Source organism: Python bivittatus, unplaced genomic scaffold (assembly GCF_059951505.1).
Source record: "Python bivittatus isolate LINGU-HERP-01145 unplaced genomic scaffold, Pbiv_v1 ctg000610_np1212, whole genome shotgun sequence".
Taxonomy (NCBI): Eukaryota; Metazoa; Chordata; class Lepidosauria; order Squamata; family Pythonidae; genus Python; species Python bivittatus.
The window spans coordinates 6,672,954-6,699,990 of record NW_028277088.1 but is presented as its reverse complement, the minus strand read 5'-3'; the positions used below and the strand labels follow the sequence as shown (position 1 = coordinate 6,699,990).

General features: G+C 38.4%; 1 protein-coding gene across 7 annotated transcripts in view; it reads left to right on the top strand.

Annotated features, from left to right (window-relative positions):
* KMT2C (lysine methyltransferase 2C) overlaps positions 1–27,037 on the top strand; it is a 152,338-nt gene that overhangs the window by 32,152 nt on the left and 93,149 nt on the right. For 5 of the 7 annotated variants that reach the window (XM_088150213.1, XM_088150214.1, XM_088150215.1 and 2 more), the window contains exons 2-6: positions 2,061–2,149; positions 10,421–10,562; positions 11,863–12,072; positions 15,508–15,644; positions 17,157–17,266. In XM_088150213.1, the coding sequence (XP_088006339.1) occupies positions 2,061–2,149; positions 10,421–10,562; positions 11,863–12,072; positions 15,508–15,644; positions 17,157–17,266 (688 nt within the window). The remainder of the gene's footprint in view (positions 1–2,060; positions 2,150–10,420; positions 10,563–11,862; positions 12,073–15,507; positions 15,645–17,156; positions 17,267–27,037) is intronic. The other 2 variants (XM_088150212.1, XM_088150217.1) reach the window with 1 other exon arrangement.

The window sequence follows — 27,037 nt, the reverse complement described above, 5'->3', positions numbered from 1 at the left end:
CCATTACTTTTGGTCCCTTAACAAGTGGGAGGCACATATGCAAACTGTTGTAATTCCTACACCGTTCACCTGAGTTGGATGTACATACCCTCAAATTAAAGCTGACAGTCTGCAGTTAAGGCACATTGTGTTTGTTTCATTCCAAATCCATTGTGGTGGTGTATAGAGCCAAAGATGTTAGTATTGTGTTGATGTCCCAATATTTCTGGACCTGACTGTATCATGGCTCCATTTATATTAGTGTGATACCATATTAAAGGTTTGAGTTTCAAGAGATACTCTGAGTAACAAGAGTTAAAACAAGTATTCCTATTTGGTTCTTCTGTGTAATTACATTATTTGGCAGTCTACTATCTTTTAAAATATCATTGCTGCTTAGATTTAGTTTATTAATTCTGTAACATTCTTAAATTATTCCAAATTTTAGTTTCTCAGCTTGTTATCTGAGAAGTAATGCCTGCTCTTGTCATTTTTATTGTACTTTTTCTCTAATAGCTGTCTTTCAGCTAGAATGCTCATTAAAAAAACTTTACACCGACACATATAAACATGTAAATGCAGGATTGAAGACATACATAACCAAAGAAACAGATTCTGCATCTGTATCTGGTACAGTACAATAAGATTTATCTTTGCTTGTTTATATACATTCTTTTGAATATTAGTGCAGCAATTATAAACATTTAGTTAATTATTTACTACACTGTAAATCTAAAATGTGGGCTTGTGCTGTGGGGATTTGCTTTTCTTTCTCACATCCCTTTTGTTTCATAATTTAAAGATTTGCTTAATTCTGTCTCCTTTTAAAAATGTTTTTCCCATGGACCTAGTAGAGTTCTTGTACTATCTCTAATTTAGTTTGGCTCCTTTATAGGTTACCTAAGTTAATGGTAGAAATTATATTGTTGATTAGTTTAAAAATGTTGCATATTTTTTTCAACTGCATATAACTTTTAATTACATATACAATTTCTTGTTACATGATTGTTTTCTGTTTATGATAAATATTCTGTTTATTTGTGATATAGCATTAGATTTCAATTATTTCCAAAGAAATTGTCTTTAAGAGCACTGTTCTGTGAAAAAGCAGAGCAACTGCATATGTGTATATTTCTATTATTGTCAAGAAAGCTAAAAGTGAATGTCATTACTAATACAGTCTTTGCTGTATTTGCCCTCTTGATTTCACTGGTTTTTTTTAACTTTTCATACCGCTTCTAACATTTTTTGCAAAGTTCCAAATTTCAGACTGTTACATTTATCAGTTCAAAGCTTTTCTTTAAAAAGCATGCCTTTGTCAAGATTATAAAATGTACATATAAATAAATACTACTGTTACTAGATGATGTAAGTTTAGAACAAGCAACCTTTGCTGTATATGCACGAAGGTGTTATCTATAAAGTATTTATATTACAAATAATTTCTACAAATTCTATTGCTGGATTAAATTTGGTACTGTTAATAATTGACCAAAAGATTTTATAGTTTATTCATCAAATAAAATTTTTGCAGTCTTATGGCCAAGATCCAAAGATCTATGCTTAGTTAATTTAGATCATGGCATTATTTAGGATTGAGAGATCTGTTATAAAGGTTTGTGCATTACTGTTTAAAGGAGGGGATCCCTCTTTAGGATCCAAATTCTTTAAGAATGCCCGGTTTAAGGACAACCCATAGTTAAGAACGGAGCTTATTGTAGCAAAATTCAAGTTAAATATACAATGGTTGGAGTTAATTACACAATACTACTTACCCAGCATTATACAATAATACTGTTCCAGCTTACATACAAATTTGACTTAAAGACAGAACTGGGAACAGAACCCATTCTTCAAATGGGGACTACCTGCGTTTGCATCCAGTTTTTCATCAGAAGCACATGGGTTAAAGTATATCTTGATCTTTCTCTTTATTGTACATTTCATCCATTAGTGCTAGTAAGATTTAATATTTAATGTTTAAGAACATTTAGCACTGCAGTAAGCAAAATGATTTATTTGGTAATTTTGTGCTAACGCCTTTTTTCCTAATATTATAAATTGTGTCTTTCCTTTCATAGGCCTCGAAATAGAGGAAAACCTGCAGTGGAGGATGAAGACAGCATGGATGGATTGGAGGCAACAGAAACGGAAAACACTGTGGAAGTTGGTAAGGCATCTATAGTATGACCGATATAGATAGATTTAGCTATTGTCTCTATCTAAACTGGATTTGCAGATTAGAATAGGCTAAAATGATAGTAGGGCCAGGTAGCAATTTAGATTGAGTTCCAAAAGGGAACTTTGGAGTATCCCAAGCCAGAAACATTGCATCTGTCTGCCACTCTTAAAGCAGCCATGACTTTTCCTGAGATAGTGTGGCAACTGCACTTTGAAGTACCTTTCTGGAATTGAATCCCAGTTGGAATTGGGAGTGCTTGTAAGTGCTGCCAATCCTATTAGGCAGTTTTTGGTTTAGTGTGTTGTTGTGAACCTAGTAATTATCTTTGTTGTATGAATCAGGACATTATGTCAAGCCATAGTTCATTTATTTATTGCATGTTATATGATAATTCCTGGCAAATAGAAGGGGTAGAAATGGAAGCAGTAACAGATTTCATTTATTTGGGCTCCAAGATCACCACAGACGGAGACTGCAGCCATGAAATTAAAAGACGCTTGCTCCTTGGGAGGAAAGCTATGGCAAGCCTAGATAGCATATTAAGAAGCAGAGACGTCACCTTGCTGACAAAGATCCGCATAGTCAAAGCTATGGTTTTTCCAGTAGTAATGTATGGCTGTGAGAGCTGGACCATAAAGAAGGCTGAGCGCTGAAGAATTGATGCCTTTGAACTGTGGTGCTGGAGAAGACTCTTGAGAGTCCCCTGGACTGCTAGGAGGTCAAACCAGTCAATCTTAAAGGAAATCAACTCTGATTGCTCATTGGAAGGATTGATAATGAAGCTCAAGCTCAGATACTTTGGTCACCTAATGCAAAGAGAGGACTCTTTGGAAAAGACCCTGATGCTGGGAAAGATTGAAGGCAAAAGGAGAAGGGGACGGCAGAGGATGAGATGGTTAGATAGCATCACTGAAGCAATGAGCGTGAAACTGAGCAAACTCAGGGAGGCAGTGAAGGACAGGAAGGCCTGGCACGATATGGTTCATGGGGTCACGAAGAGTCGGACACGACTTAACGACTGAACAACAAATATGATAATACTCATTTGTGTTGAGTGAACTCAGTCTTTGTGTGAAAGTTATCTATTCCCTTGATCCCAAGCAAATAAGTAATGTCTGCATGCTCTGTTTGCGATGTGCCTTGAATGGCTCACTCTGACATATTTGCAAGACACTTCGAAGAAAAAATTTACTTATTTCTGACATGACCTGGACTTTACTTTGATATGCTTCCATTCCTGGACTTGAGTTTGTGGACAATTTCCTTGGATGGTGTTAACCAACCGCCTATCTAGAAGAATATCTATCTGGAGCCAGTTTGTTCTGATTTTTTCCTTGAGAAGAAAAAACAGGCCAGACTCTCTCTTGAAATGGTGATTAGGCTGCTTTTGATAAAAGCTGACCAGAAGATGTTGACAATTATAGGCTAGTACCAAACAACATTCTGTCTGGGCATAATTTGTAGATGATTGCTACTAAAAAGCTCGAGGGACTTTTGGGTTAAACTTATTTTCTAGATTTATTTTGATTGGGGAGTGGGGGTGAAAAGATTAATTTTACAAAGAAATGGAGAGGAAGAAGTACAATCCTCTTTAGGGTTCTCTTAGTAGCTTTTGATAATATTAACCTCGGATTGGTTGTCTGATTTGGGTTTGGAGGTATATTGTAATAAATTTCTGTGTTTTTGCTCTTACTTAGATGGTTGATTCCCAAAAGGGATGCTGTGAGATTATTGTTCTGCTCAATAGCAATTAAGATGTGCTCAAGACAGTTCTGTTTTAACTTCCATACTATTTAGCATATATCTGAAATTGTTTGGAAAGTTATCCAGGAGTATGAGCAATAGGTGACACCCTACTTTCTTCCATGCATGTTGGAACAGTGAGTGTTTTGAACCTATGCTTAGGCTTTGTGATAAATAGAATGAACTGGAACTTTATTTATTTATTAATCACATTTATATGGGCCCCCATCCCACAAGAAGTGACTCTGGGTGGCATACAACTTAATCTAAAGAAGACAAAAATATTGCTAGTGTATGGTTCATCTGCACAGTTGTGAGTTGCACAGTTAAGTGGTGCACAATGGCTTTGGATGGGACTTTATTCAAGAATCAGGTTGATAATTTAGGTATGATGTAGGATCCAGGACTGTTCTGGAAGCACAGGAAGCTTAAAGTGCTCTGAATGCCTTTTACCAACTTTGATTTATATGCAAAATACGCTTCTTCCTTGGCAGAGATAGGTTTGTGATATTTATCCATGCTTTGATTGCTGTTTGTGTGGATTGTTGCATTGCGTTTTAGGCCTTGGAAAACAATCTGATGGAGTGAGTTTATTAATGGGCATTGGTAGACATTATTGCATTATGACAATTCTTTTTCAATTGCAGTACCTGCTAGCTTGTCTGTGGGCCCCTCTGAAGTCTTGTTACTTACTCTGTTCTGAGGTTACATAAGATAAATCAAGATAAATCAGTCAAGTCTGAGCTGGCAGGGTCAATGTAGAAGTCCTTTGCCAGACAGGGTTGCAGGAAACAGGATCTTGCTGATTAAATTCCTTCTTGTTAGGCTGCCTGTTAGGATAATTGATAAAATGTTGTAGTTTATGGCCTAAGCAATGCTGGAACGCTAGCCGCAGCCTTACATAGACAGCTATATCCTCCTCATCTGCATTTATTTTCTATTTTGTTCACCAAAATCTTTTACCTTTTTCTCATATCAGTGTACAAATTACAGGTTTCTAGTATCCATGCATGGCATCCTGGGTGATCACTGAGTCACTCAAGAGAATATGAGTTTTGGTATCTTGAGGGGCTCAGCATTTTCTATAGTTATAAGATGGTGGGGTTTTTTTTTTGTTTTTTTTTTGGTGCATTCAAGTCAGTGTTGACTCCTGGTGGCTGCCTGAACAAGTTCCTGCAGTTTTATTAGCAAGATTTCAGAAATGCTTTGCCATTGCCTCCTTCCTAGGGCTGAGAGAGAGGGGCTGGCCCAAGGTCACCCAGCTGGCTTCGTGCCTAAGATGGGATTAGAACTCATGTTCTCCTGGTTTCTAGCCTGGTTCCTTAACCATTACCAATTGACTTATGACAATTCATTTGGTGATAATTTGAAGTTACAACGGTGCTGAACGAATGGTGGTTATGACTGGTCCTTGGAGTTACAACCATCCCAGCACCCCCATGGTTACATGATCATGATCTGGTGCTTGGCAATCCATTTGCACTTATGACCAGTTGCCAAGCACTCCACGATCATGTGATTGCCAATTGCAAGCTTCCCTGCTGGCTTCCCCATTGTCTTTGTGGGGAAGCTGGCAGGGAAGGTTGCAAGTTGCTGGGGTAAATCTCCCCTACCCACGCAACCTCTCCTAGCCCCTCTGCGCTCATGCTGCATCGGCCGTTCGTGCACCCCCATGCACCCTCCCTGACCTGCACAGCACCTCTCATGCACTGTCATGAACCCTCCCCAACCTGCACAGCGCCTCTTGCACACCACCTTGCACCCTCACACACCTTCCCCAACCCTCCCCTGCACCCCCCTGCACCCCCTCACTCCCCCACCAAGCAGCAGCTGCTTACCTGTTTGCTGCAACTTCCTGCTGGCTTCCCCACTGACTTTGGTTGTGGGAAGCCGAGAGGAAGTTGCCTTGGCTAACAACTGTGGATTCAATTAACGACGGCAACCGGGACTGCAGGGATTGCCGTTGCTAAGGGATGTGGTTGCACTTTACAACCGCATTGCTTAGCAATGGAAATTCCGGTCCCAACTGTCGTAAGGACTTAAGACAATTATGTATTATGTATTACGACAATTACGTATACCATTACATATGCCAAACTGGCTCTTAGAGTTATAAATAGAAAGGAGGTATTTATTGATGTGGATAAAATAAATAACTAATAATATGGGGCCTCTTTTTAGTATAGCAAAGAAAATAAATTGGAAATATATTGCTAAATGAATAAATAATAAATATATTCCTGACTGATCAGTGGAAATTCAACTGAGGAAATAGCATGTTTTAAATACCTGGGAGTAGTTTTTCATGTGTCTGCTTCAGAAAAGTTCATTGAACGAATGTGACACAGAATTCTCAGTGGACAGCTGCTGCCATCCTTTTTTCAGAATAAAGGTGACTACTGTATACCTGCAGCCCTTAAACTTTTCAAAGCCAAATACATGGCACAACTTTTATATGGAGCTAGGCCCTTTTGCTTACTTTGTCTGCTTGGAACTTGTATGATCAAAGTTTCTAAGGACTGCAAGTACCTTGGTGCCTTTCACATACTGCAACATAGAGATGGGCATGATGAAGGTGGGGCTAAGGTATAGATAGCCATACTGACCTTCTGATTAAGGTTATCCTTCTCTAATTAGGATTAGCTCCATTAATGTTTATGGAAGGTTTCCAATCTGCATGGAGATACCTATACAGGTGGTCCTCGACTTATGACCACAATTGGGACTGGAATTTCCGTCGTTAAGCAATGCGGTTGTAAAGTGCAATATCATGTAACCATATCTCTTAGTGACCAGCAATCCTGGCACTCCCCAATGCCATTGTTAAGCGAATTCCACCGATCATTAGCTGAGGACCCACCCCAATCCAAGCCATTCCAGGCTTGGTCCCTCCCAGCCCTAAGCCTTGGTTCTTCCAAGGTAAGGGACTGCCTCCCCTTCACCTTCCCCCAGTTGCCTATTCCTCCCCATCTCTGCCCTTTTGGCTGCCCTGCACCCTGCCTTGCGGGGTTGCAAGCAGCCCCAGAACTGCATGGCTCTGGGCTGTTTGCCATGCTGCAGCTCAGGGGCTTCTTGGTGTGCCACAGCTCTGGGGCTGCAGGAAACCTTTGAGCCGCAGTGTAGTGCAAAGCCACAGCCGCCCCTGGAAGCCCTAGCTACTGCAGCCCAGCCCAAGAGCATGGCACAAGGCTGCAGTATCTCAGGAAGCCCCAGCAGCTCAGTGCAAAGCTGCCACGCCCCAGGGAAGGCCCAGATACCCCAAGCCAGTTCCAGCTGTAGTCACCCTCACCACCCTGCACTCCGAGGCCCCTACCACCCTGCACTCCGCTGCCCTAGCTGACCTTCGCCATCTTCTTGCTCCTGCTTCTGACCAAGCATGCCCAGCTGGCCTTTCATGAGGCAGCTGCTGGCCATGTGAGGCCATCTTCCCCAGGTCTCACAAGGAAACTACCATGCGCAACCTTGGGAAGAAAGCCTCATGTGGCCAGAAGCTGCCTCGTGAAGGGCCAGTCAGGCATGCTTGGTCAGTGGGAGTAAGAAGAAGCGAAGGTCAGCTAGGGCAGCATGGGCTGTGGAGTGCAGGGGCCAAAAGGGCATAGATAGTGGGGAAGTGGGTGGATGGGAGTTGAAGCACCCCATGGTTGTAAGTGTGAGGGGCTGCCAGGTGCCCAAATTTTGATCATGTGACTGCAGGCAATGGCCATAACTTCAGGGACAGGTCATAAGTATCTTTGTGCGGCACCGCTGTAACTTTGAACGGTTGCTGAACAAATGGTCATAAGTTGAGGATTACCTGTATTGAAGAAATTCTCTGTACTGGGGCTGTCTCCCACCTTTGTACTTCCAGTGGGATATGACCATGCTAGAACCCTCATAATGTAATAGGTTATTATTGTAATGTGACTAGATCCTATTCCAGAGTTAGGGTTAGAGCTAGGGCCAAGATTATTTAAGTTACTGAAGTTAATTTAGTGCAATTTAAAGTAACTCATACATCTTAGAATGTCAGATTTACTCATGTATAGCTCTTAATTCTATTGATTTTACCTTTAATGTTATAGTATAACATGTATAACAATATACCATTTTTAGACTCACCCACTACCATTCAGGAGTAGTTGAAACTGTGGACTATGTGCTACCATATTGCTTTTTTTATGATGAAATTTATCACATGTACCTAACTCTACTTCTAAAGGGGTTGCTGGTAGACCAGACAAATCCTGCATTTCATTTCTTACAGACCATAATGCTGACATTACCTTTACAGTCGCCAGCTTTTTTTTAGAGCTTGTATCATTAGGTAACAGATAGTATAACATGTCAATTATTACTCAGTCTGACTACAAACAAAATATGTAATTTAGCAATTCTATCTAAAATTTTATATTAAGTTTATTTAATACTACTGTATTTTATAACTGAGAATGTTATTTTATACTTTTGCAAAGTAGTTTTGTAATTTATTGATGTAATCTTAAGTATTTAAACTTTTAATGCTGTAGTACTTGTATTTTATTGCTTTATTTTATTTTTACCTAATTTAATCAGAAATTTTAATGTTTTTCCATCTGAATTCTGTAAACGCTATTATGAATCTATAGTTCTTATTTTATATTATGAAGCTATAGTTATTATGAAGGAGTTCTGGTCAGTGACTATAATAAAGATGTTCTATAAAATACACATTTATAGTATTTGATTTATAATTTTAGTTATAGATTTAATTTACAGGTATTTTGTGGTAAACATTAAAAAGCTTATTAACACCTATTATAGATATAAAATACTGGATTAATTTTGTTTTATCAATTTTACATTTTATGCTGGTCAGAGACCAAAATAGGCAGACTCAACTTGCCTACTGAATTACTTGGAGGTATTATGTTTCATATTTCACAATACTATGCCTCAGGGTCCAATGTCACTTACAGTGAACATTTCAGTCTCATTCTTCAGGTTACACTGATTTGAATGCTGCTGTATCTGAGGCTGTTTCCGTTCCCAGCATAGATCTCATTGGATCTACCTCTCTCTGCTTACTGTTGTGTAGCTCTCTCAACCCCATGAACAACAGCCAGATGAATGGAAGAGATTAATCAAGGTCCATCATTCTGCTATTAAGAATTCTAGCAGGAAATTTCTTTCTTTCACTATAGCTGGATATTTTCTTTGTTTATTTTTTTTAACAACTCTGTAGTTTTGACTGCTGTGATCAGCTGTTGTTGTGTTAGGTTTAAGTGCAATTAATATTATATGATTTTTAATTTCATAGTACCTTGAGTTGTACCTGGAAATAAGAATATAAATTTTAAATTACTTCTTACTCCAACCAGTATCAGCCCAAACAATTAGATCAAACAAAGAGAAACTGTTACTGATCCCACCTTTTTGGGAGGTCTGGGCGGGGATGAAGCAAGATGGTGCTGCTTTTCTGTGGCAGTGCTAACGCTGTGGAACAGCCTCCAGGTTGAGGTCAAGGTAGCCCCCTCCTTTATATTTCAAAAGCTTTTAAGACAAAGTTGTTTCAGTGTGTCTTCTCCTGATTTGATTAGGCCATCTTTATTTCCTGTTTCTATTGTTTGTAGTTTTATGTTTGGGTAGTGTTGTTTTACTGTTTTTATGGTTGTTATACTGTCTTTGTGTTACTTAGTTTTTATAATCCATGTAAGCTGCTGAGTCTCTTTGGATTGTGATGGGTAGAAATGTTGGAAATAAATAATTATTCCTGCTTAATTCTGTTCATTTACTCTTTTGCTCTAAAGTTTGTGTAGGAGACTCATTACTTCACCATACCTGGTAATAGTCTGCTTTGCAAAAGCGTAAAAAATAAGTTCTCTCTCTCTCTCTCTCTCCCTCCCTCCCTCCCTCCCATGTTTGCTCTTGCCTTTTAATATTATATTTTTCACATTTTACTTGGGCCATTGAAGTGCCATTTCAGTACCCTTTGCTTTATACTTCAGTTATCCCTGAGTCCTTTTTCGAATACATTTGTTAATACTAGGTTTCATGGTCTGTGATGGATCTAGATTTAACTCTCCTCCAGGCCTGGTAGAAAGAGACTTTCCACATGTCCTCTTCCCCATAACAACCTTTTTGTCCCGCTGAAAATGTTACACCAAGAGTGGAGTGGATCTACTGAATGGGGTCAGACTGGTGAGAGGTAGAGCGGGTTAAAGTTCCATGGACATTGGGAAGCACTTTTAGCTTTCACCCTGTAGGTACTCCCCACACTTTCTAAAATGTTTATAGGTGACTTGTTTCACTGCTGTGAAGACAAGCAGTCACAAATCAGTCTCTGCCAGTTCAAATGTACAGCCTAAATCTGGATCTACCCCATTGTTTGTTTACATTAGATACATTCCTGTAAGAGGGGACAATAATTTAATTTTGTGGTATAACTTTGATGGTTTGAAAACTGAAAAAAATGGCTTAGAACAGAACATGTTTTATTCAACACTTGAATAAAAGTGAAGTGAAAACTGATCATAATCAATTTACACTCTTCTTGCTAAGCAGATACCAAGGAACAATTTGCAGAGGAGGATGCCCAAACTGAAGTGGATGACGACAAGAAGCTAACACCAGATCTCCAGTGCTCAGTCTCTGTGGACTCTGCGAAGACCAATAGTTCTGTTGGTGTTGAAGCAAAAAGCAGGTTAGCAGGGCAAATTCAGAATGAGTGGGAGGATGACTGAGACTTTTAATTGTCACCTGCTACTTTTCTTAGATGATATTTGTTTTGTGCTTAAATGGTTTAATTGTATTTGTTTTGTTCATTCCTAACCAAGAGAGATGGATGCATGCATGCATATTTAGTTACTTACTTACATTATTAATCATATTTATATAGCCGCCCATCTCACACAAGGTGACTCTGGGCAGCGTACAATAATTTAAAAAATAAATAGATAAAAACAACTACAAATAAAACACTGTAAAAACACACCTTTTCTGTAACTTTACCTTTTCTGTAACTCTAAATTTATAATAGTGATTCAGATGAAATAGAAGTCAGTTCATTTATAAACTAAATTTTAAAATAGATTTATTCCGCCTTTCTACTTTAAAAAAAGAAGCACTGAAAGTAGCTGTGGACCACTGGTTTTTTTTTTTTTTTTTTCTGTTTCACAAGAATATCTTAGCAAATTGAGTGACTAAATGTTCAAATTGATTGTAGAATAAGGAAGCAGGACTGAATTTAGAACACAAGTGCACAGCCTGTGTGGCCAACACATTTTGGGGGTAGGCTGAGGGTCATACGTGGGTGGGAGGCTGACATTTTGCAGAGGTTCTTTTTTTTATTATTATAATGTGCCTATTTTACACTGTAGTTTTCATTTTCAACTGGTGAGCAACAATGCTGTCAGTTTTTAGCAGACCTAGTCAACAAGGGAAAGGGAATCCCTGTCTTAGGACAACATGGTTTTCCCCAAGCCTTAGGTTGGCTTCTCTGAGACCTTCCTGAGGATGCTGCCAAATTATGATTTTAATCTAACAGAAAAATCTGTTAAATATATAGTGTCTAATATAAACTGTATTTAATTAATTAATTTTAAATTTAAATTTTTAAATTTACTGTAGTTACATTCACAATTAAATTTAAAGTTTCGTCCTGCCTCTGTCAATTTCCATAGTGCAGCTCCTGACATGCTACTCAAAGTCTTGATGTACCCTTCAGCCTGAAGAGTTGCTCACTGTAGTACGGGCAGTCCAAGAATCCTTGACATTACATTTTCTTAGTCATAGGAGAGAACTATGTGAAGAGATTTACAGATAAAGTTGGATCTAATTTGAATATTCATAGTTTATTGACTGTATTTAATGTAATTGGATAGTGAAATTTCTGTTTTATTCAATTTTTTTAAATTCTGTATTTTTAAATAGCATTTGAACTTTCCCTTTTGCTTTTCTGGTGTGTGTGTGGTTTTTTTTTTTTTTTGGTCTGCCTGTTTTAGCAATGAACAGGTCTGCGCCTTTTGTTACTGTGGGGAACGCAGCTCATTAGGACAAGGAGAGCTTAAACAATTCAGTCCGACCCCAGGGTTTATTGCTCCATGGAACATCCAGCCCTTAAATATGAGTGAAACTGTTGACAGTGATGATACCATTGGTGAGAGTACTCCAAGGCAGAACCCAGTCCTCCACAAAACAAGAGGACAAAAAAAGTAAGCATTTCTATCCCTTACAAAATAACCTATTTTATTTAATATTGCAGTTTTCTCTCTCGGCACAAAGAAATATATTTTGAAGTCATGTGTGGATTTTGTGTTTGTGTCTCTGTGTTTAATAAAATAAATATTAAATGTTGGCATAACATACATTCAGAATATTTTCTAAGTGGGAACCGAAAATCAAAAATAGAAATTTCTGACTCACAAAATATAAGAATACATTTATTGACAGAAAATTAGAAGGATAAAGGTAGAAATGCACACACACAAACACACACATGCACAGTCCTAGAGCAAGGGCGGTTAGAAGCTAGGATAAGCAGGATTTAGACTGGGAGGCTGCAGCATGAACATGCAGATTAATGTTTGAGGCATTCACATCACAGGGTGGTTGTATAGTTGCAATTCTGTAATCTTTGGAAGGGTAGGATACATACGTAGTATGCACAGCTGACAAGCAGTTCTGTCAGCTTAATGTGCTTCCATAAGAACATCTGAAATGAGGACTTTTTTTTAAATCCCATTTTGTCATTATCGATGGTACTGTTTCTTCATTTTTGCATTTATTTAATATTATCTATGCCTAAAGGAGCATTTTATAGTAGCTGTTTTTTGAGAGCTTGAATGATGCACATATATGTTGAAAAAATGTTCATGAAATTACATTAAAAGAGCCTCAGGCTGATTAATCGAGGTTTTTGTAGCTTATGGGAAAGTGCAAAATTAATTTACTTGGAACAGCTAACAAGCCCTGTCCCTGAGGATGGTGATGCAATCCTACCCGAGTGCCATTCTGGCTGGTCTCCAAGTTTAGCTACTAAAGGGATTGTTTGTTGGAGTTTCCTTATTGGTGGTGATTCCTGGGCTGCTGCCAGTCATTTAAAGTAGGAAATGAAACAAAAACAATGCAAAAAAAGTATTTGGAACAGACTTAAGGTGGATCGTTTTAAGGAGAGTCTTGATTATTATTTTTCCCTATTTTGCATCAGTTTTAAGTATAGAAACTTTTTAAGTAAAAAGTTCATTTATTCTATCTACATAGATAAATTGCTAAGTTATCAACACGTCCTTGTTTTCAATTAGATGTCACTAAGCCAAAAATAGGTATTTGAAGTATCTCAAATTTTTTGAATGTAGAGGTGAAATTTACAATAATATGAAATATAATTAGAGCATATTCCTGATAAGTATTAACAGTTTGATTGTCACTTTTGTCATGTTTCAGATCAAATTACATTTTTGTTTTTCCATCCATGTAATTTGTGCTCAAGTATTTTTTATTGTCTAAAAATGAAATGCAAATTATTTATATCTAGTCATATGAAATGAGTCAATAATTAATTTTAGTGTAATAATAAACATAATTGGTGTAGAAAATAAGGGAGATAACCTTGACAGTAATATGCAGGAACCATTGCCTGATGTATTAGAAGGATGGGAGGTTAAAGCACCATCAGACTTGTAAGATTCTGTTAGTATAGCCTATCTTTAAAAAGTATAGTTCTATTCTTCCTGTGGAGTTGATTTTCTGGTCCGGTCTATCTACTGGGGCTGACACCATTCTTGCAAGCCCGATGGTGCTTTTCTGCCCCTCCTTCTTATATCCCAGTGAATCAGGAAGGACCTACCTGAGTCATTTCTGAAAACTATCTTGCTTCTCAAGACTTAAAGAATGTTTCAGCCCTCTTTCCTTATGTAACACTTCTTGCATATTTCTGTCAAGGTCATTGCCCTTATTCTCTACAGTCAGTAGTCAAAAAGTCTTCATGAATTTATTCCAGTCCTAACATTTTTTGCTTCTGCAGTTGTTCCACAGAGATTACTCTACAAATGTGTATGGAACTGTTGATAATCCAACTTGTTTGTGTCTCATTTATGAGTAGTGGCCGATGTGTGCACTTGGGCTCCTTGTTTTTTTTAAAATTTGGAATTCTTAGCTTTCTGTGAAACATCCCAGTATGTGAGGAAAGCATTTTTCATCATTGGTAATATTTAGGTTTTTGTGCTAGATTTTATTTAATTGATTTATACTGCCACCCACCTTGCAAAGCTGGCTAATAACATGTTAAAACAACAAAAACAATATTGGCGAGGAATAACAAATCAACAGTGGTCACCAAGGATAACCCAAAAAAACAATTGACAGAGACCTCCCAACAGGCCATCTAACCTCCTGACCCCAGGCTCTGGAGCACATAAACGTCTTCAGTGCTTTACGAAAGGCCAGGGTTGGGGCCAATCTGATCTTGGGAGGCATGGTGTTCCAGTGGGTGGGCTCTATGATATAGGTACAGATATAAAAGTCCCTGAAGCTCTAGTTGGATTAGCATGGAAAAGTTTTGAGTTTTCTTTTCCAAAATTGAAAAATACAAATTATCTGGCACTATTCCCAAAGCCTGACATGCCTGAAAGACACTCCCCTATTTACTTGTTCTTTGCAAGTTACAGTTAAAGCAAACGTTGTAGACAGCTGTAATGGGAAGCAGGAATAACCTTGAGGAACAGGAAGAAGAGCCGCAACCAAGACAATGGTCAGATAAAAGAAATTTGAATCCAAGGCAGAAATGTAATTTGAGAAAGTGTCTCAGATTTGACCCTCCCTAGTTCCCACAAAGATAAAGGGAGGTGCGGGAGGCATATTCAGACTTGCAAGATTCTGTTACTGTAACCTTATAATAAAAGTAGTATCAGCATTCATAACTTTGGTTTCCTAGTCTGGTCTATCCTGAAGGGCTGACAACAGCAAATTGAAAGAAAATGTCCCTTTCATTCTCTGTCATCTTGTCATGCTGGGAACATTGTTAAAGCACAAATCCCAGTGAGGCCATGAAAAAATGGTTTCCCCAATGCAGGAGCAGTTACCCTTAAAGTTAGTATGTGACCCAGGAGAATTTAGTCAGCATCACTTCTCTGCACAAGTATGAATTGGGGTCACACTTGTTAGTTCTGGGACCCTCAATTGTCTTTATTCTACATGAAATTGATTTCTGCTAAGTGAAGTTACCATTTCATGTTGCATGCTATGCAGCAGAAATATAATTTCAGTCTACTGAGACATAGGAAAATATGGCATTTATTTCTTTTCTGTCTCTTTACTCCATGCTGCTGCCATTCCAAATCATCCTTTTAACAGGTGTATAGAGGAGACTTTATTTGTTCAGAATAAAGTTCAATTCATTCATGAAAGATCAACTAAATTACATATTATGTTCTCCAAGAATAATCCAATGCTGGTTGTATTTGGAAAAAAAAAGAGTAATTCACAATAAAGAAACAAATTAATCAGAATTTCAGTCACACTTGAATCAAATGAATTTTTAAAAATATAATTATTTCTTTATTGTCTAAAATATTTTATTTCTTTGTTAATATGTAAAATACATACTATGTCAGCTTTAATTATATAAACATTTCTTCTACTCTATACAGAGAGCAGAATATAACAACTTGTACATGTATAAGCACTCAAGCTACTCCTGATGATCAGGTAGTCAAAGTCTGGGATGAACTCAGAATGGTTGGCTTACCAGATGACATTGATGTCCAAGCCTTATTTGAGCCAACAGGTATTGTATTGCTTCACATATTCTTAACCAGATAACATTTAACTCACTCAAAGCATTGTATATTGTACTGATTCTTCCAGTTTTATTTATTTTTGCCTTTTTGAGGGGGCAATCTCTTTCTCTTTTAAAGGAAAAAATAGTAATACTATTCTATCATTGTAGCCATATGAAGTTTTAAGGATAAATCATTCTTTTACAAATTTGCTGGTGAATCTAAATATGAGTACATGTTGCAAGATCCAGCCTTAGGATCCTAATGAACCTTGTGAAATTTATAGGTAAAGTTTCCATTTAAAACTATTTAACTCACTGTAGTGTTACATTTTTCTTGCAGTTTTTCTACTATATATAGGTAAATATTTTAAGTCTGCTTTGCATTAATCATTGATCCAAGTTGGACTGGCTTCCTAGGCTTTACAGGGTCTTGCTAAGCCTGCTATCTCCTTTAATAGAGTGTGGTAGGACTGAAGACTAGAACTTTTAGCAGGTATAAGTAGAACTGAGCTATGATACTTAAAGATTAATACAACAGACAAATGTTTATCATATTGGAATGCCAGATTTACATCTGATGCCTTTAACAGCAGCTTCTTAGACTTATTTTTCATGGTGGCAAAGAAATAATTATGTAGCTAGTCTGGACAGTAGGCCTTTTTGCAGGGTTGAGGGTGAACAGAAATGCATGAGATAGCCAAAACATTCTAGTTCTCTGGAAGATGATCGTCCCCTAGACTAACAAGACCTTTGAAGAAGAGGCAGCTGTGAGTGGACATAGCTAAGCAACTAATATAACTCACAATTTCACAACTGAATGGGTGTAGACAGTAAGGCAACTAGAAATACTTATTTGACTTTTAGGATATGCAGGCCACCTTTAAGGACAAAGTCCTCCTAAAGTTGCTTACATGGATAAATTATATAAAACATGAATGCAAAATTAACACTAGCAATTCAAATGAAAAATCATTATTCATTAATGTTTGAATATGACGTTAAACAATTGCTCTTTTTCTCTGTTTGTTTACGAAGTAAGCCAGAAGCAAAACTATAAAATATATGGAGGGTAATATAAGATTAGCTTGTATGGAGGTAATATATTAAGGGAGAGACATTATGGATGTGATATTACTGATTTCAGTTTAGAAACAAATTCAGATTAGAGGCTACACACTAATCGGGCAACAGGAGAAGTGCTTTGTTGTGTCATAAATAGTCTTCTGCTATATTATTCATATTATATGAAGCATCTTCATGTCATATATTAGTAATATATATGAGTAAGAATTCATGAATTTGCTGAGAACTCAAATTTACAGAAATTCACATATGAGATTATAATGTTAGCTTTGTAATTTCAGACTGATTTGAATTTCTGATAGGATCAAGTTATGCCATTTGTCTCTCTGTTAATATCTATTATACAGTGGTGCTTTTGTCTTCTTCCTTTGAAGCTGAAAGTTAGATATTGTTTGGCAAAAGCTAATTAATTAATTTGCTAACATCATGTGTTAGGTTATTGCTGGGCTCATCACCGCTGTGCGGAATGGTCACTGGAAGTTTGCCAGACTGAAGAACAGCTGCCAGCGAATGTGGACAAAGCTGTTGTCTCAGGGAGCACAAAAGTGAGTCTGAAAATAATTAAGATTATATATTTTCTAAAAGTAAAATCTAAATTCTTGCATTTTCTCATAAATGCTGAAAACATCACTGAATGCAGTGGTGACGTTTGTATCTTCAAAATACATTTTTGTCCATATGAAACATGTTTTGCAATTATTAATTTGGATGATAAAATCAATACAAAAAAAAGTGGGAGGTGATATATTTCACTAGCAAAATGTAGGCCTCCAGAGAACCAAGTACAGTGGTACCTCGGGATACGAACTTAATCCGTTCCGTGACTCTGGTTGCAACTCAAGTTGGTCTCAAGTCGAGGTAAAGTTTCCCATAGGGTTCAATGTAAATCCAGTTAATCTGTTCCGCCCACTGAATTTGGTTGCAACCCAAGGCAAATTTCCCCATAGGGTTCAATGTAAATCCGGTTAATCCGTTCCGCCCTCCGCCCGAATTTGGTCGCAACCCGAGGCAATTTTCTCTTCAGAGCCTGACTCCCGCCAAGCCTGCTCTGCATTTTCTTTGGAGCCATGCTAACACGCACACCAAAAACCTTCGCAAAACACCGCAAAACACACCACAAGCCTCACCGAACGTCTCCTTGCTACCGCGACCTCACCCACAGGAAGCCGCGACTGCATGGCAGCAGGGAAAATGGCCGCGGATCCGGTTCGTAAGTAGAGGCGAGTTCGTAACCCAAGGTAAAATTTTCCTGCCGAAGCTGGTCGTAACCCGAAATGTTTGTTAGTGGAGGCGTTTGTATCCTGAAGTACCACTGTATTTTTCTTCCCAGCTCCCACTTGCAGGCAAGGAGCTCTTTCTTTAAAACAAGTCTTTAAGTGGTTTCTACATTTAGATTTGCCTTAAAAGATTTTGGCCCAGTAGATTAATCAGTTTTAAATACATAGGCTTCAGGTAAATATGAGCACAGTTGCAATAAAGAGATTTATGAATTCTTTTTAATGTATAAATTAAGGTATGTTCTTTTAATGTATAAATTAAGGTATGTATAAATTAAGGTATGTTTTCAGTGTATAAATTAAGGTATGTTAAGGTGAGATAACATAAATATCTTACTGAGGTTGGGGGAGTGTAGAGGATGAAATGCCTTTAAGGATAAGTTAAATTTATTTTTTATATGAATGTATGTAGTAACTATGTAAGTATTAATGGGAGTTAGCGTTAGGGTTTTGTGAATTAGTTAAGAACACAAAAAACACTTTCTCCATAACATGCTTTTTATTTGACTTCAGGATTTTTTGGTCAGGGGAGAGTGTCTTTTTTTTTTTTAACTGCAATTATGTGGTGCTATTCTTCTGTTTCCTAATATGGTATAGTGCCTGTTTTATGAATTATAAATACTAAAAATGTAGCAAGTATTGGATATTCTATGGACATCTTGAACAAATTTGCAAATCTTACATGCAATTTAATTTTTATATCTTTAAGCCAGGAAGACAGTTAATGTCATATAACATTTATTCTCTAGTCAAGCTGCTATTCTGGGCCATGGTTGGAATTTAGAGTGATGTTTTACATCTTCCTAAGAATTTGGATTTTTTCCCCTTGAATTACAAATCCCTCTGCCATATTATTAGAGACCTCACCCCGTGAAAGAAAGTGAATTAAAATATGTTTTGATTAATGCCCTAATTTACATATGAATAACATTGCTCTGAATAAAACAGTATTCTTTTTCGTGTTTAGATGAAACATGCATACTTGGCAGCAGGAAAAGCACTCTAGCTTGTAGATAAATAAATAGTGGTGTACAATAAGGGATCCTTCAGTATGTTTTCTTTAAGGAGATAGGTACAACAAATATGGCCATCCCAGAACCAAGCGCCCTTCCTGCTTTGGATCCAAATACCTGCACATCTGTCTAAGGAAGCATACCCCTTTTATATAAAGTCAATTGCCACCCTGAACTTTTTAAAGGTTTAATTAAAATAATGATAATAGTTATATATAAAATTTAAATCTGTTTAAATGAGAGCAGTTTTATTTAATCTAGTCAGTGAATTGGCTAAATATCACATCGTTTTAAATTATGCTTTGCTTATGAAAGTCACTTTGATGATAGGTGTATCATGTGGCATTTGGAGATTGCTGTTTGAAAAATGCAAACCTGTGGCATCCTTGCACTTCTAGAAATAATTCTTAGTTTGTTAGCAAGGTGCTGATTTTAAATCTAGATTTTATATTGTTTTTTATGTTACTGCTTTTAATGAATTATCCTGTCTGTACTTGAATGCCCTTGTAATGGTGACTCACCTCTTTATCACCAATGCAGTTGGACTGCTGTAATCTACTCTAGGTGGAGCTGCCTTTGGAGATGATTTGGAAGTGGAAACTGGTCCAGTATGTGGTAGCCAGACTTTGGCAGGGCAACCCCTCTGTTGCAAGGTTTTAAGGTTGCTACACTGGTTACCAGTAGGCTTCCATGATCAGTTCAAAGTGCAGGTTATCACCTATAAAGCCCTATACAATAGAGGCCTTAATACGCCAGGCTCCATTTTGTCAAAATTGAATCTTCCTGTCTGGTCTGAGGATTTCAAGAAGGTCTGAAGAGAATACTTTCCCTGGCAGAAATACATAGGGCAAAGGCTAGGCTTTCTCTGTGGTGGCCCCTGTGCTTTGGAAGATGATTTCCCCAGATATGTGTTTAAGCCCTTCTCTTGCATTTTGTAAGGCAATAAAAAGTTTTATTCCACTGTGCCTTTGGCCAAAACTGAGTGATTGTGGGCAGTCATCTTGGGTATGTCTGATTAGTTAATTTTTATGTTTCCTTTATGTTTATTCTTGCATTGTTGTATTCTCCCAGTGTCTTACATATTGGAGCAGTTTATATGTAAAATAAATAGTCAATAATACCTGTTTTGTGGAGTCCTTGGGGTTCTCTGAGCTTGGTTCTTTTCTTGCAAACGTTTCATTACCCGGCTAGGTAACATCTTCAGTGCTAAAATGGGCTGGGGTTTGCTCTCTATTTATGTGCTGTGGCTTGCCTTGCCAGTGCTGGTTAGGATGGGGTTTTTTTTGTTTTGCTCCTCTGGTAGCAAAACCCAGCAAACCCCAGCCCATTTTAGCACTGAAGATGTTACCTAGCCAGGTAATGAAACGTTTGCAAGAAAAGAACCAAGCTCAGAGAACCCCAAGGACTCCACAGTTCAACCCTGAGCTACACATATTCACCTCTATTGGTAATACCCGTTTTGTTACTCCTTAAAACATGTATTTTTTTCAGGCGTTGATAATTATCTTTATTTTAACAAGGATATACTCTCTTTAAGTAATAAGATGTAAATATGTCAATGTGATGTTTAATTTGTTCTTTAAAAATTAAATTGCTTTTACAAATATAATATCTATGTTTTGTTTCATAAGGGAGAGGGAGGGTTGTTGTTGTTTAGTCGTTAAGTCGTGTCCGACTCTTCGTGACCCCATGAACCATATTGCGCCAGGCCTTCCTGTCCTTCACTGCCTCCCTGAGTTTGCTCAGTTTCATGCTCATTGCTTCAGTGATGCTATCTAACCATCTCATCCTCTGCCGTCCTCTTCTCCTTTTGCCTTCAATCTTTCCCAGCATCAGGGTCTTCTCCAAAGAGATCTCTCTTCGCATTAGGTGGCCAAAATATCTGAGCTTGAGCTTCATTATCGATCCTTCCAATGAGCAATCAGGGTTGATTTCCTTTAAGATTGACTGGTTTGACCTCCTAGCAGTCCAGGGAACTCTTAAGAGTCTTCTCCAGCACCACAGTTCAAAGGCATCAATTCTTCGGCGCTCGGCCTTTTTATGGTCCAGCTCTCACAGCCATACATTACTACTGGAAAAACCATAGCTTTGACTATGCGGATCTTTGTCGGCAAGGTGACGTCTCTGCTTTTTAATATGCTATCTAGGCTTGCCATAGCTTTCCTCCCAAGGAGCAAGCGTCTTTTAATTTCATGGCTGCAGTCTCCGTCTGCGGTGATCTTGGAGCCCAAATAAATGAAGTCTGTTACTGCTTCCATTTCTACCCCTTCTATCTGCCAGGAATTGATGGGTCCAGATGCCATGATCTTAGTTTTTTTAATGTTGAGTTTCAAGCCAGCTTTTGCACTCTCCTCTTTCACCCTCATCAAGAGGCTCTTTAGTTCTTCTTCACTTTCTGCCATTAGGGTGGTATCGTCTGCATATCTGAGGTTGTTGATGATTCTCCCTGCAATCTTAATTCCGGCTTGTGATTCTTCCAGCCTGGCATTTCTCATGATGTACTCTGCATATAGGTTAAATAAGCAGGGTGACAGTATACAGCCTTGTCGTACACCTTTCCCTATTTTGAACCAATCGGTTGTTCCATGACCGGTTCTAACTGTTGCTTCTTGGCCCGCATACAGATTTCTCAGGAGACAGGTAAGGTGGTCTGGTATTCCCATCTCTTTAAGAATTTGCCACAGTTTGTTGTGATCCACACAATCAAAGGCTTTTGCATAGTCAATGAAGCAGAAGTAGATATTTTTCTGGAACTCTCGTGCTTTCTCCATGATCCAGCGAATGTTGGCGATTTGATCTCTAGTTCCTCTGCCTCTTCGAAACCCAGCTTGTACATCCGGTAGTTCTCGGTTCATATATTGCTGAAGCCTAGCTTGTAGGATTTTGAGCATAACCTTGCTAGCATGTGAAATGAGTGCAATTGTGCGATAGTTTGAGCATTCTTTGGCGTTGCCCTTCTTTGGAATTGGAACGTAAACTGACCTTTTCCAATCCCGTGGCCACTGTTGCGTTTTCCAAACTTGCTGGCATATTGAGTGCAGCACTTTAACACCATCATCTTTTAGTATTTTAAATAACTCAGCTGGAATCCTGTCATCTCCACTAGCTTTGTTGTTAGCAATGCTTCCTAAGGCCCACTTGACTTCACTCTCTAGGATGTCTGGCTCAAGGTCAGTGATCACACCAGCGTGGACATCAGGGACATTAAGATCTTTCTTGTATAGTTCTTCTGTGTATTCTTGCCACCTCTTCTTAATCTCTTCTGCTTCTGTTAGGTCCCTGCCTTTTTTGTCCTTTATCATGCCCATCTTTGCACTAAACGTTCCTTTCATATCTCCAATTTTCTTGAAGAGATCTCTAGTCTTCCCCATTCTATTGTTTTCCTCAATTTCTTTGCATTGTTCATTTAAGAAGGCCTTCTTATCTCTCCTTGCTATTCTCTGGAAATCTGCATTCAGTTGCTTATATCTTTCCCTTTCACCCTTGCTTTTCGCATTCCTTCTTTCCACAGCTATTTGTAAAGCCTCATCAGACAGCCATTTTGCTTTCTTGCATTTCTTTTTCTTTGGGATGGTTTTAGTTGCTGCCTCCTGTACAATGTTACGGACCTCCGTCCATAGTTCTTCAGGCACTCTGTCTACCAAATCTAATCCTCTAAATCTATTCATCACCTTCACTGTGTACTCACAAGGAATATGATCTAAGTCATACCTGAGTGGTCTAGTGGTTTTCCCTACATTCTTCAATTTAAGCCTAAATTTTGCAGTAAGAAGCTCATGATCTGAGCCACAGTCAGCTCCTGGTCTTGTTTTTGCTGTCTGTATAGAGCTTCTCCATCTTTGGCTGCAAACTATATAATCAATCTGGTTTCGGTATTGACCATCTGGTGATGTCCATGTGTAGAGTCGTCTCTTGTGTTGTTGGAAAAGAGTGTTTGCTATGACTAGCTTGTTCTCTTGACAGAACTCTATTAGCCTTTGCCCTGCTTCATTTTGTACTCCAAGGCCAAATTTGCCTGTTATTCCGATTACTCCTTGACTTCCTACTTTAGCATTCCAATCCCCTATGATGAAAAGGACATCTTTTTTTGGTGCTAGTTCTAGAAGGTGTTGTAGGTCTTCATAGAAGCGGTCAACTTCAGCTTCTTCAGCATCAGTGGTTGGGGCATAGACTTGGATGACTGTGATATTGAATGGTTTGCCTTGGATACGCACTGAGATCATTCTGTCGTTTTTGAGGTTGTACCCCATTACTGCCTTTCCCACTCTCTTATTCACTATGAGTGCAACTCCATTTCTTCTAAGGGTTTCTTGCCCACAGTAGTAGATATAATGGTCACCCGAATTAAATTCACCCATTCCCGTCCATTTCAGTTCGCTGATTCCCAAGATGTCGACGTTCAATCTTGTCATCTCATGTTTGACCACATCCAGCTTGCCTTGGTTCATAGATCTTACATTCCAGGTACCTATACAATATTGTTCTTTACAGCATCGGACCTTCTTTTCGCTTCCAGATACATCCACAGCTGAACGTCCTTTCGGCTTTGGCCCAGCCGCTTCACTCTTTCTGGAGCTACTTGGAAATGCCCTCCGCTCTTCCCCAGTAGCATATTGGACACCTTCCGACCTGAGGGGCTCATCTTCCGGCATCATATCTTTTAGCCTTTTAACATTGTCCATGGGGTTTTCTTGGCAAGGATACTGGAGTGGGTTGCCATTTCCTTCTCCAGTGGACCACATTTTGTCAGAACTCTCTGTCATGACCTGTCCGTCTTGGGTGGCCCTGCACGGTATAGCTCATGGCTTCACTGAGTTACGCAAGCCCCTTCGCCACGACAAGGCAGTGATCCATGAAGGGGTAGAGGGAGGGAGGTCATAGTAGATTTGTAAATGGAAATATGGTCATTTACTTGAATATATATGGTTCTCCCAAACTGTTAGCCCATTTTTACATGTTTATTTAATCATTTATTATTATATAAGGCGAAAAATGACTCCAGGTTTTTAAAAGAATTTTTGGTGAGATAGAGAAGAAGGTTTGAGCTCTAAAGCTTGTTCAAGGGCTTCTGGTGGTGGTTCTTAGAAGCATTCCTCTAATTTTCTGACTACCTCTATAAGGCAGGCAAGAATCAATGGTTCTCTGAGAACATTTCTGAAGTCATATATGCAAAACATATATTTTGACAAATTTGGAATTTAAGCAGCTTATGTTCAGGTCTTTCAGCAGTAGTAAACATTATATCAGCTTAAAGCAGATTCCAGGAAACAATATAGCCACTCTTCAATAGAAGCGAGAATGCTTCTTCTAATTCCAAAGAAGGGAGCAGAGGGGTTTTTTTTCCTGAAATAAAGCTTCCTGCAAAAGCTTTTTTCTTGGCAAATTACAGAGAACCAAGCTTTCTTCACTTTCTCAGAATGTTCTTCCCTGAGGTTGCATCTCTGCCGATTTTAATGACTCAATAGATGGGGCAAAAATCCACTTCTGATTTTTCAGCAATTCTGAGATCGTAAACATACAGAAGTTTTCTCTTTCACATGAAAGAAAATATTAATCAATGAATTAAAAACAGCTCCAAAATAAAAGCTGTGATTTAAAAAAAACTGTAATTATTGACAATTGATTGCAAGTTGAAACAGCTAAGAACTGATATATTTTATTTCCCTAGAGGGTAAGTTAAAAGAATTTGGGCTTGGCTTGATATAAGGAAGCTTTCTGTGTTCATTATGTCAAACACACAAGAGCTTTGTTTGAATACTCATCATATTGTGAGGGATGTTAGTTTTATTCTAAATAATTGAGCTGCTGTGGATTAGCTGAAAACTTGCTTTGGTTGCAAGGAGGCCTCTTTGTCACCCGAGGTCTAGTCGACTGAGTGCCTGCCTTTAGGGTTTAGCTGATTATATTGCTATGATCTTCCTGGGGTCTTCCATGTCTTAATATCCTTGTTTTTAGATTATTGCTATGCGCTCTATCAGATTGCCCTTAAATGTGGTCTTCAGCAAGCATAGAATGCCTCTGTTTAGTTTCTAAGGATTCATCATAGCTGTTGTGAAAATTGTGCACTCATATTAAACCCCACCTTTATTATGCCTATGATAATTACTATAAAGTCAGAAATATTGCACAAAGAATATTTGGGATACACTAAAATGCAGATCTCTTCTGAATTAAGCCTCCTTGAAACACAATAATAGCATTTCATCTTTTTTCAAGTGCTGGGTTGGCAGTGACATATTCCAGTGTATGACAGACACAAGTTGCCCAGATCGTTGGAGTTTCTTTAAGCTGTCCTCCATCTCCTCCTTGTGAAGGAGAGCAAGGAGGAGAAGCAAAGAACAGCACTCTTTGGTTTCTCCCCTTCACATTTCATATTTGGCCTTCAGGAGAACAAAACCATCATGTGAAAGAGTCCTCTCCTCCCCAAAAGAGAATATAAAAGAACAATCAGGCTGAAACTTGCACCACTATCATATGTGGCTTTTCTCCAGCCTGGGCCCATGGAAGGGGTAAGCAGGGACTAGTTCTGCCTTGGAGAAAGGGACCCTGATATAGCTTGGAGGCTTTTGGTGGGAGGGACTGGTCAAATGGACAGGTAGACAAAAACTGGAAAGAGCTCTCTTTGGGCTTACTATTGGGACTAATGAGGTAGAAAGTATGAGATGCAACAACCCTTGATGGCGTACCGGTCAAAGGATTGATGTGGGAAAGAAATTCTGCACTTGTTCCACTTTTCCTTCTATAGTAGTAGCAAAAGACTTGGAAATTTGACTAGAGGCAGTAAAAGCAGGAGGTGGGGAAGAATAAATCTTCCAATCTTCCTTGGAAACTGAAGCTTCCCTTTGAAAGACCATCTGTCTGCAGTGGCCAATATGTGTTTCTAATGGTGCTGCATCTTTCATTCTTGGTCAGGCTGGCTGGGGCTGTTTGAGAAGTGCAGTTCAGCGACTTCTGGTAGGGATTAATGGTGGCTTAGGTGTCTTCAGAATAGCGGAGATGGCATCATAGCTGACTGGTGGCTGGCAGCAAAAGCTGGCCAGTCAACTTGCTCCAGATCAAGGAGGAAGCGAGAAATCAACCCATTTGCCCCCTGGATGGTTGTTCCTTGAAAGCTGATCGTAGAGACAAAAGCCTCTGTGAATGGCTTTTGAGTTGAGTTGAGCGGCCAGGAGCAGAGGATCCATCTTCGTTTGTAGGTGCAGTGCAGCCTTTTATGGACACTGGAGCTGACCAAACCTCATTTCTAAACACTGTGGATTATAACTATTTTTCAACTTAAGGGAGACCTTCCTTTGCAACAGATAAGTAATTCTTTTGGGGCTTATCCTTATTTTTGGGACTATATTTTTAAAAGAAGAAATAGAGCTTTAATTTGAATCTGATTAATTCGCAAAAAAATGGATGAAAATTGGAATTAAAAAAAAAAGACTTAGAAAGCTACAGTGAAAAGGGAAGATTTATTTGTTAGAAGTTAATTTTTCTACGAAACTCCATTTGCAGTAACAAGGTTTGCTTTTTCCATGGGAAAGTTTCTTATTTTGCTGGACTATGTTTGTTAACTGGCTGGGTTTCCAGAACAGAAGAAGATTGTAACTTGATCCCTGTGTGTTTCCTTTGACATTCCTGCTTGAAAGACACCAGAGGGTGTGAACTGTCAGTTTACTTTCTCCTGTATTTAATTATATCCAGCTAGCCATTTTACTTGTGCAAAGGGAAAAAATAAAAATAAAAAGACCACGGCTACAAGGAAAGCAGTGAAAGAAATGAGAGAAAGAAGAGGCTCTGTAGAGCAACCATTAGAGGAGAAGATGGTCACTTTAAGTTCACTTAAATCAACATTTGATGAATTAGGGGCTAAATTTGTGACTTTTGAACAAAAAATGGAAGAAAATTATGTGAAGAGATGAAACAAATCTCTGGAGAAATGAAGCAGGTTACTGAAAGAATGGAAATGGAAATGTTGGAGAATAAAGCAGAAACCAGAGATCTTGAATTGGAGATAATGTGGCTTTGCTGGAGTTAAGGG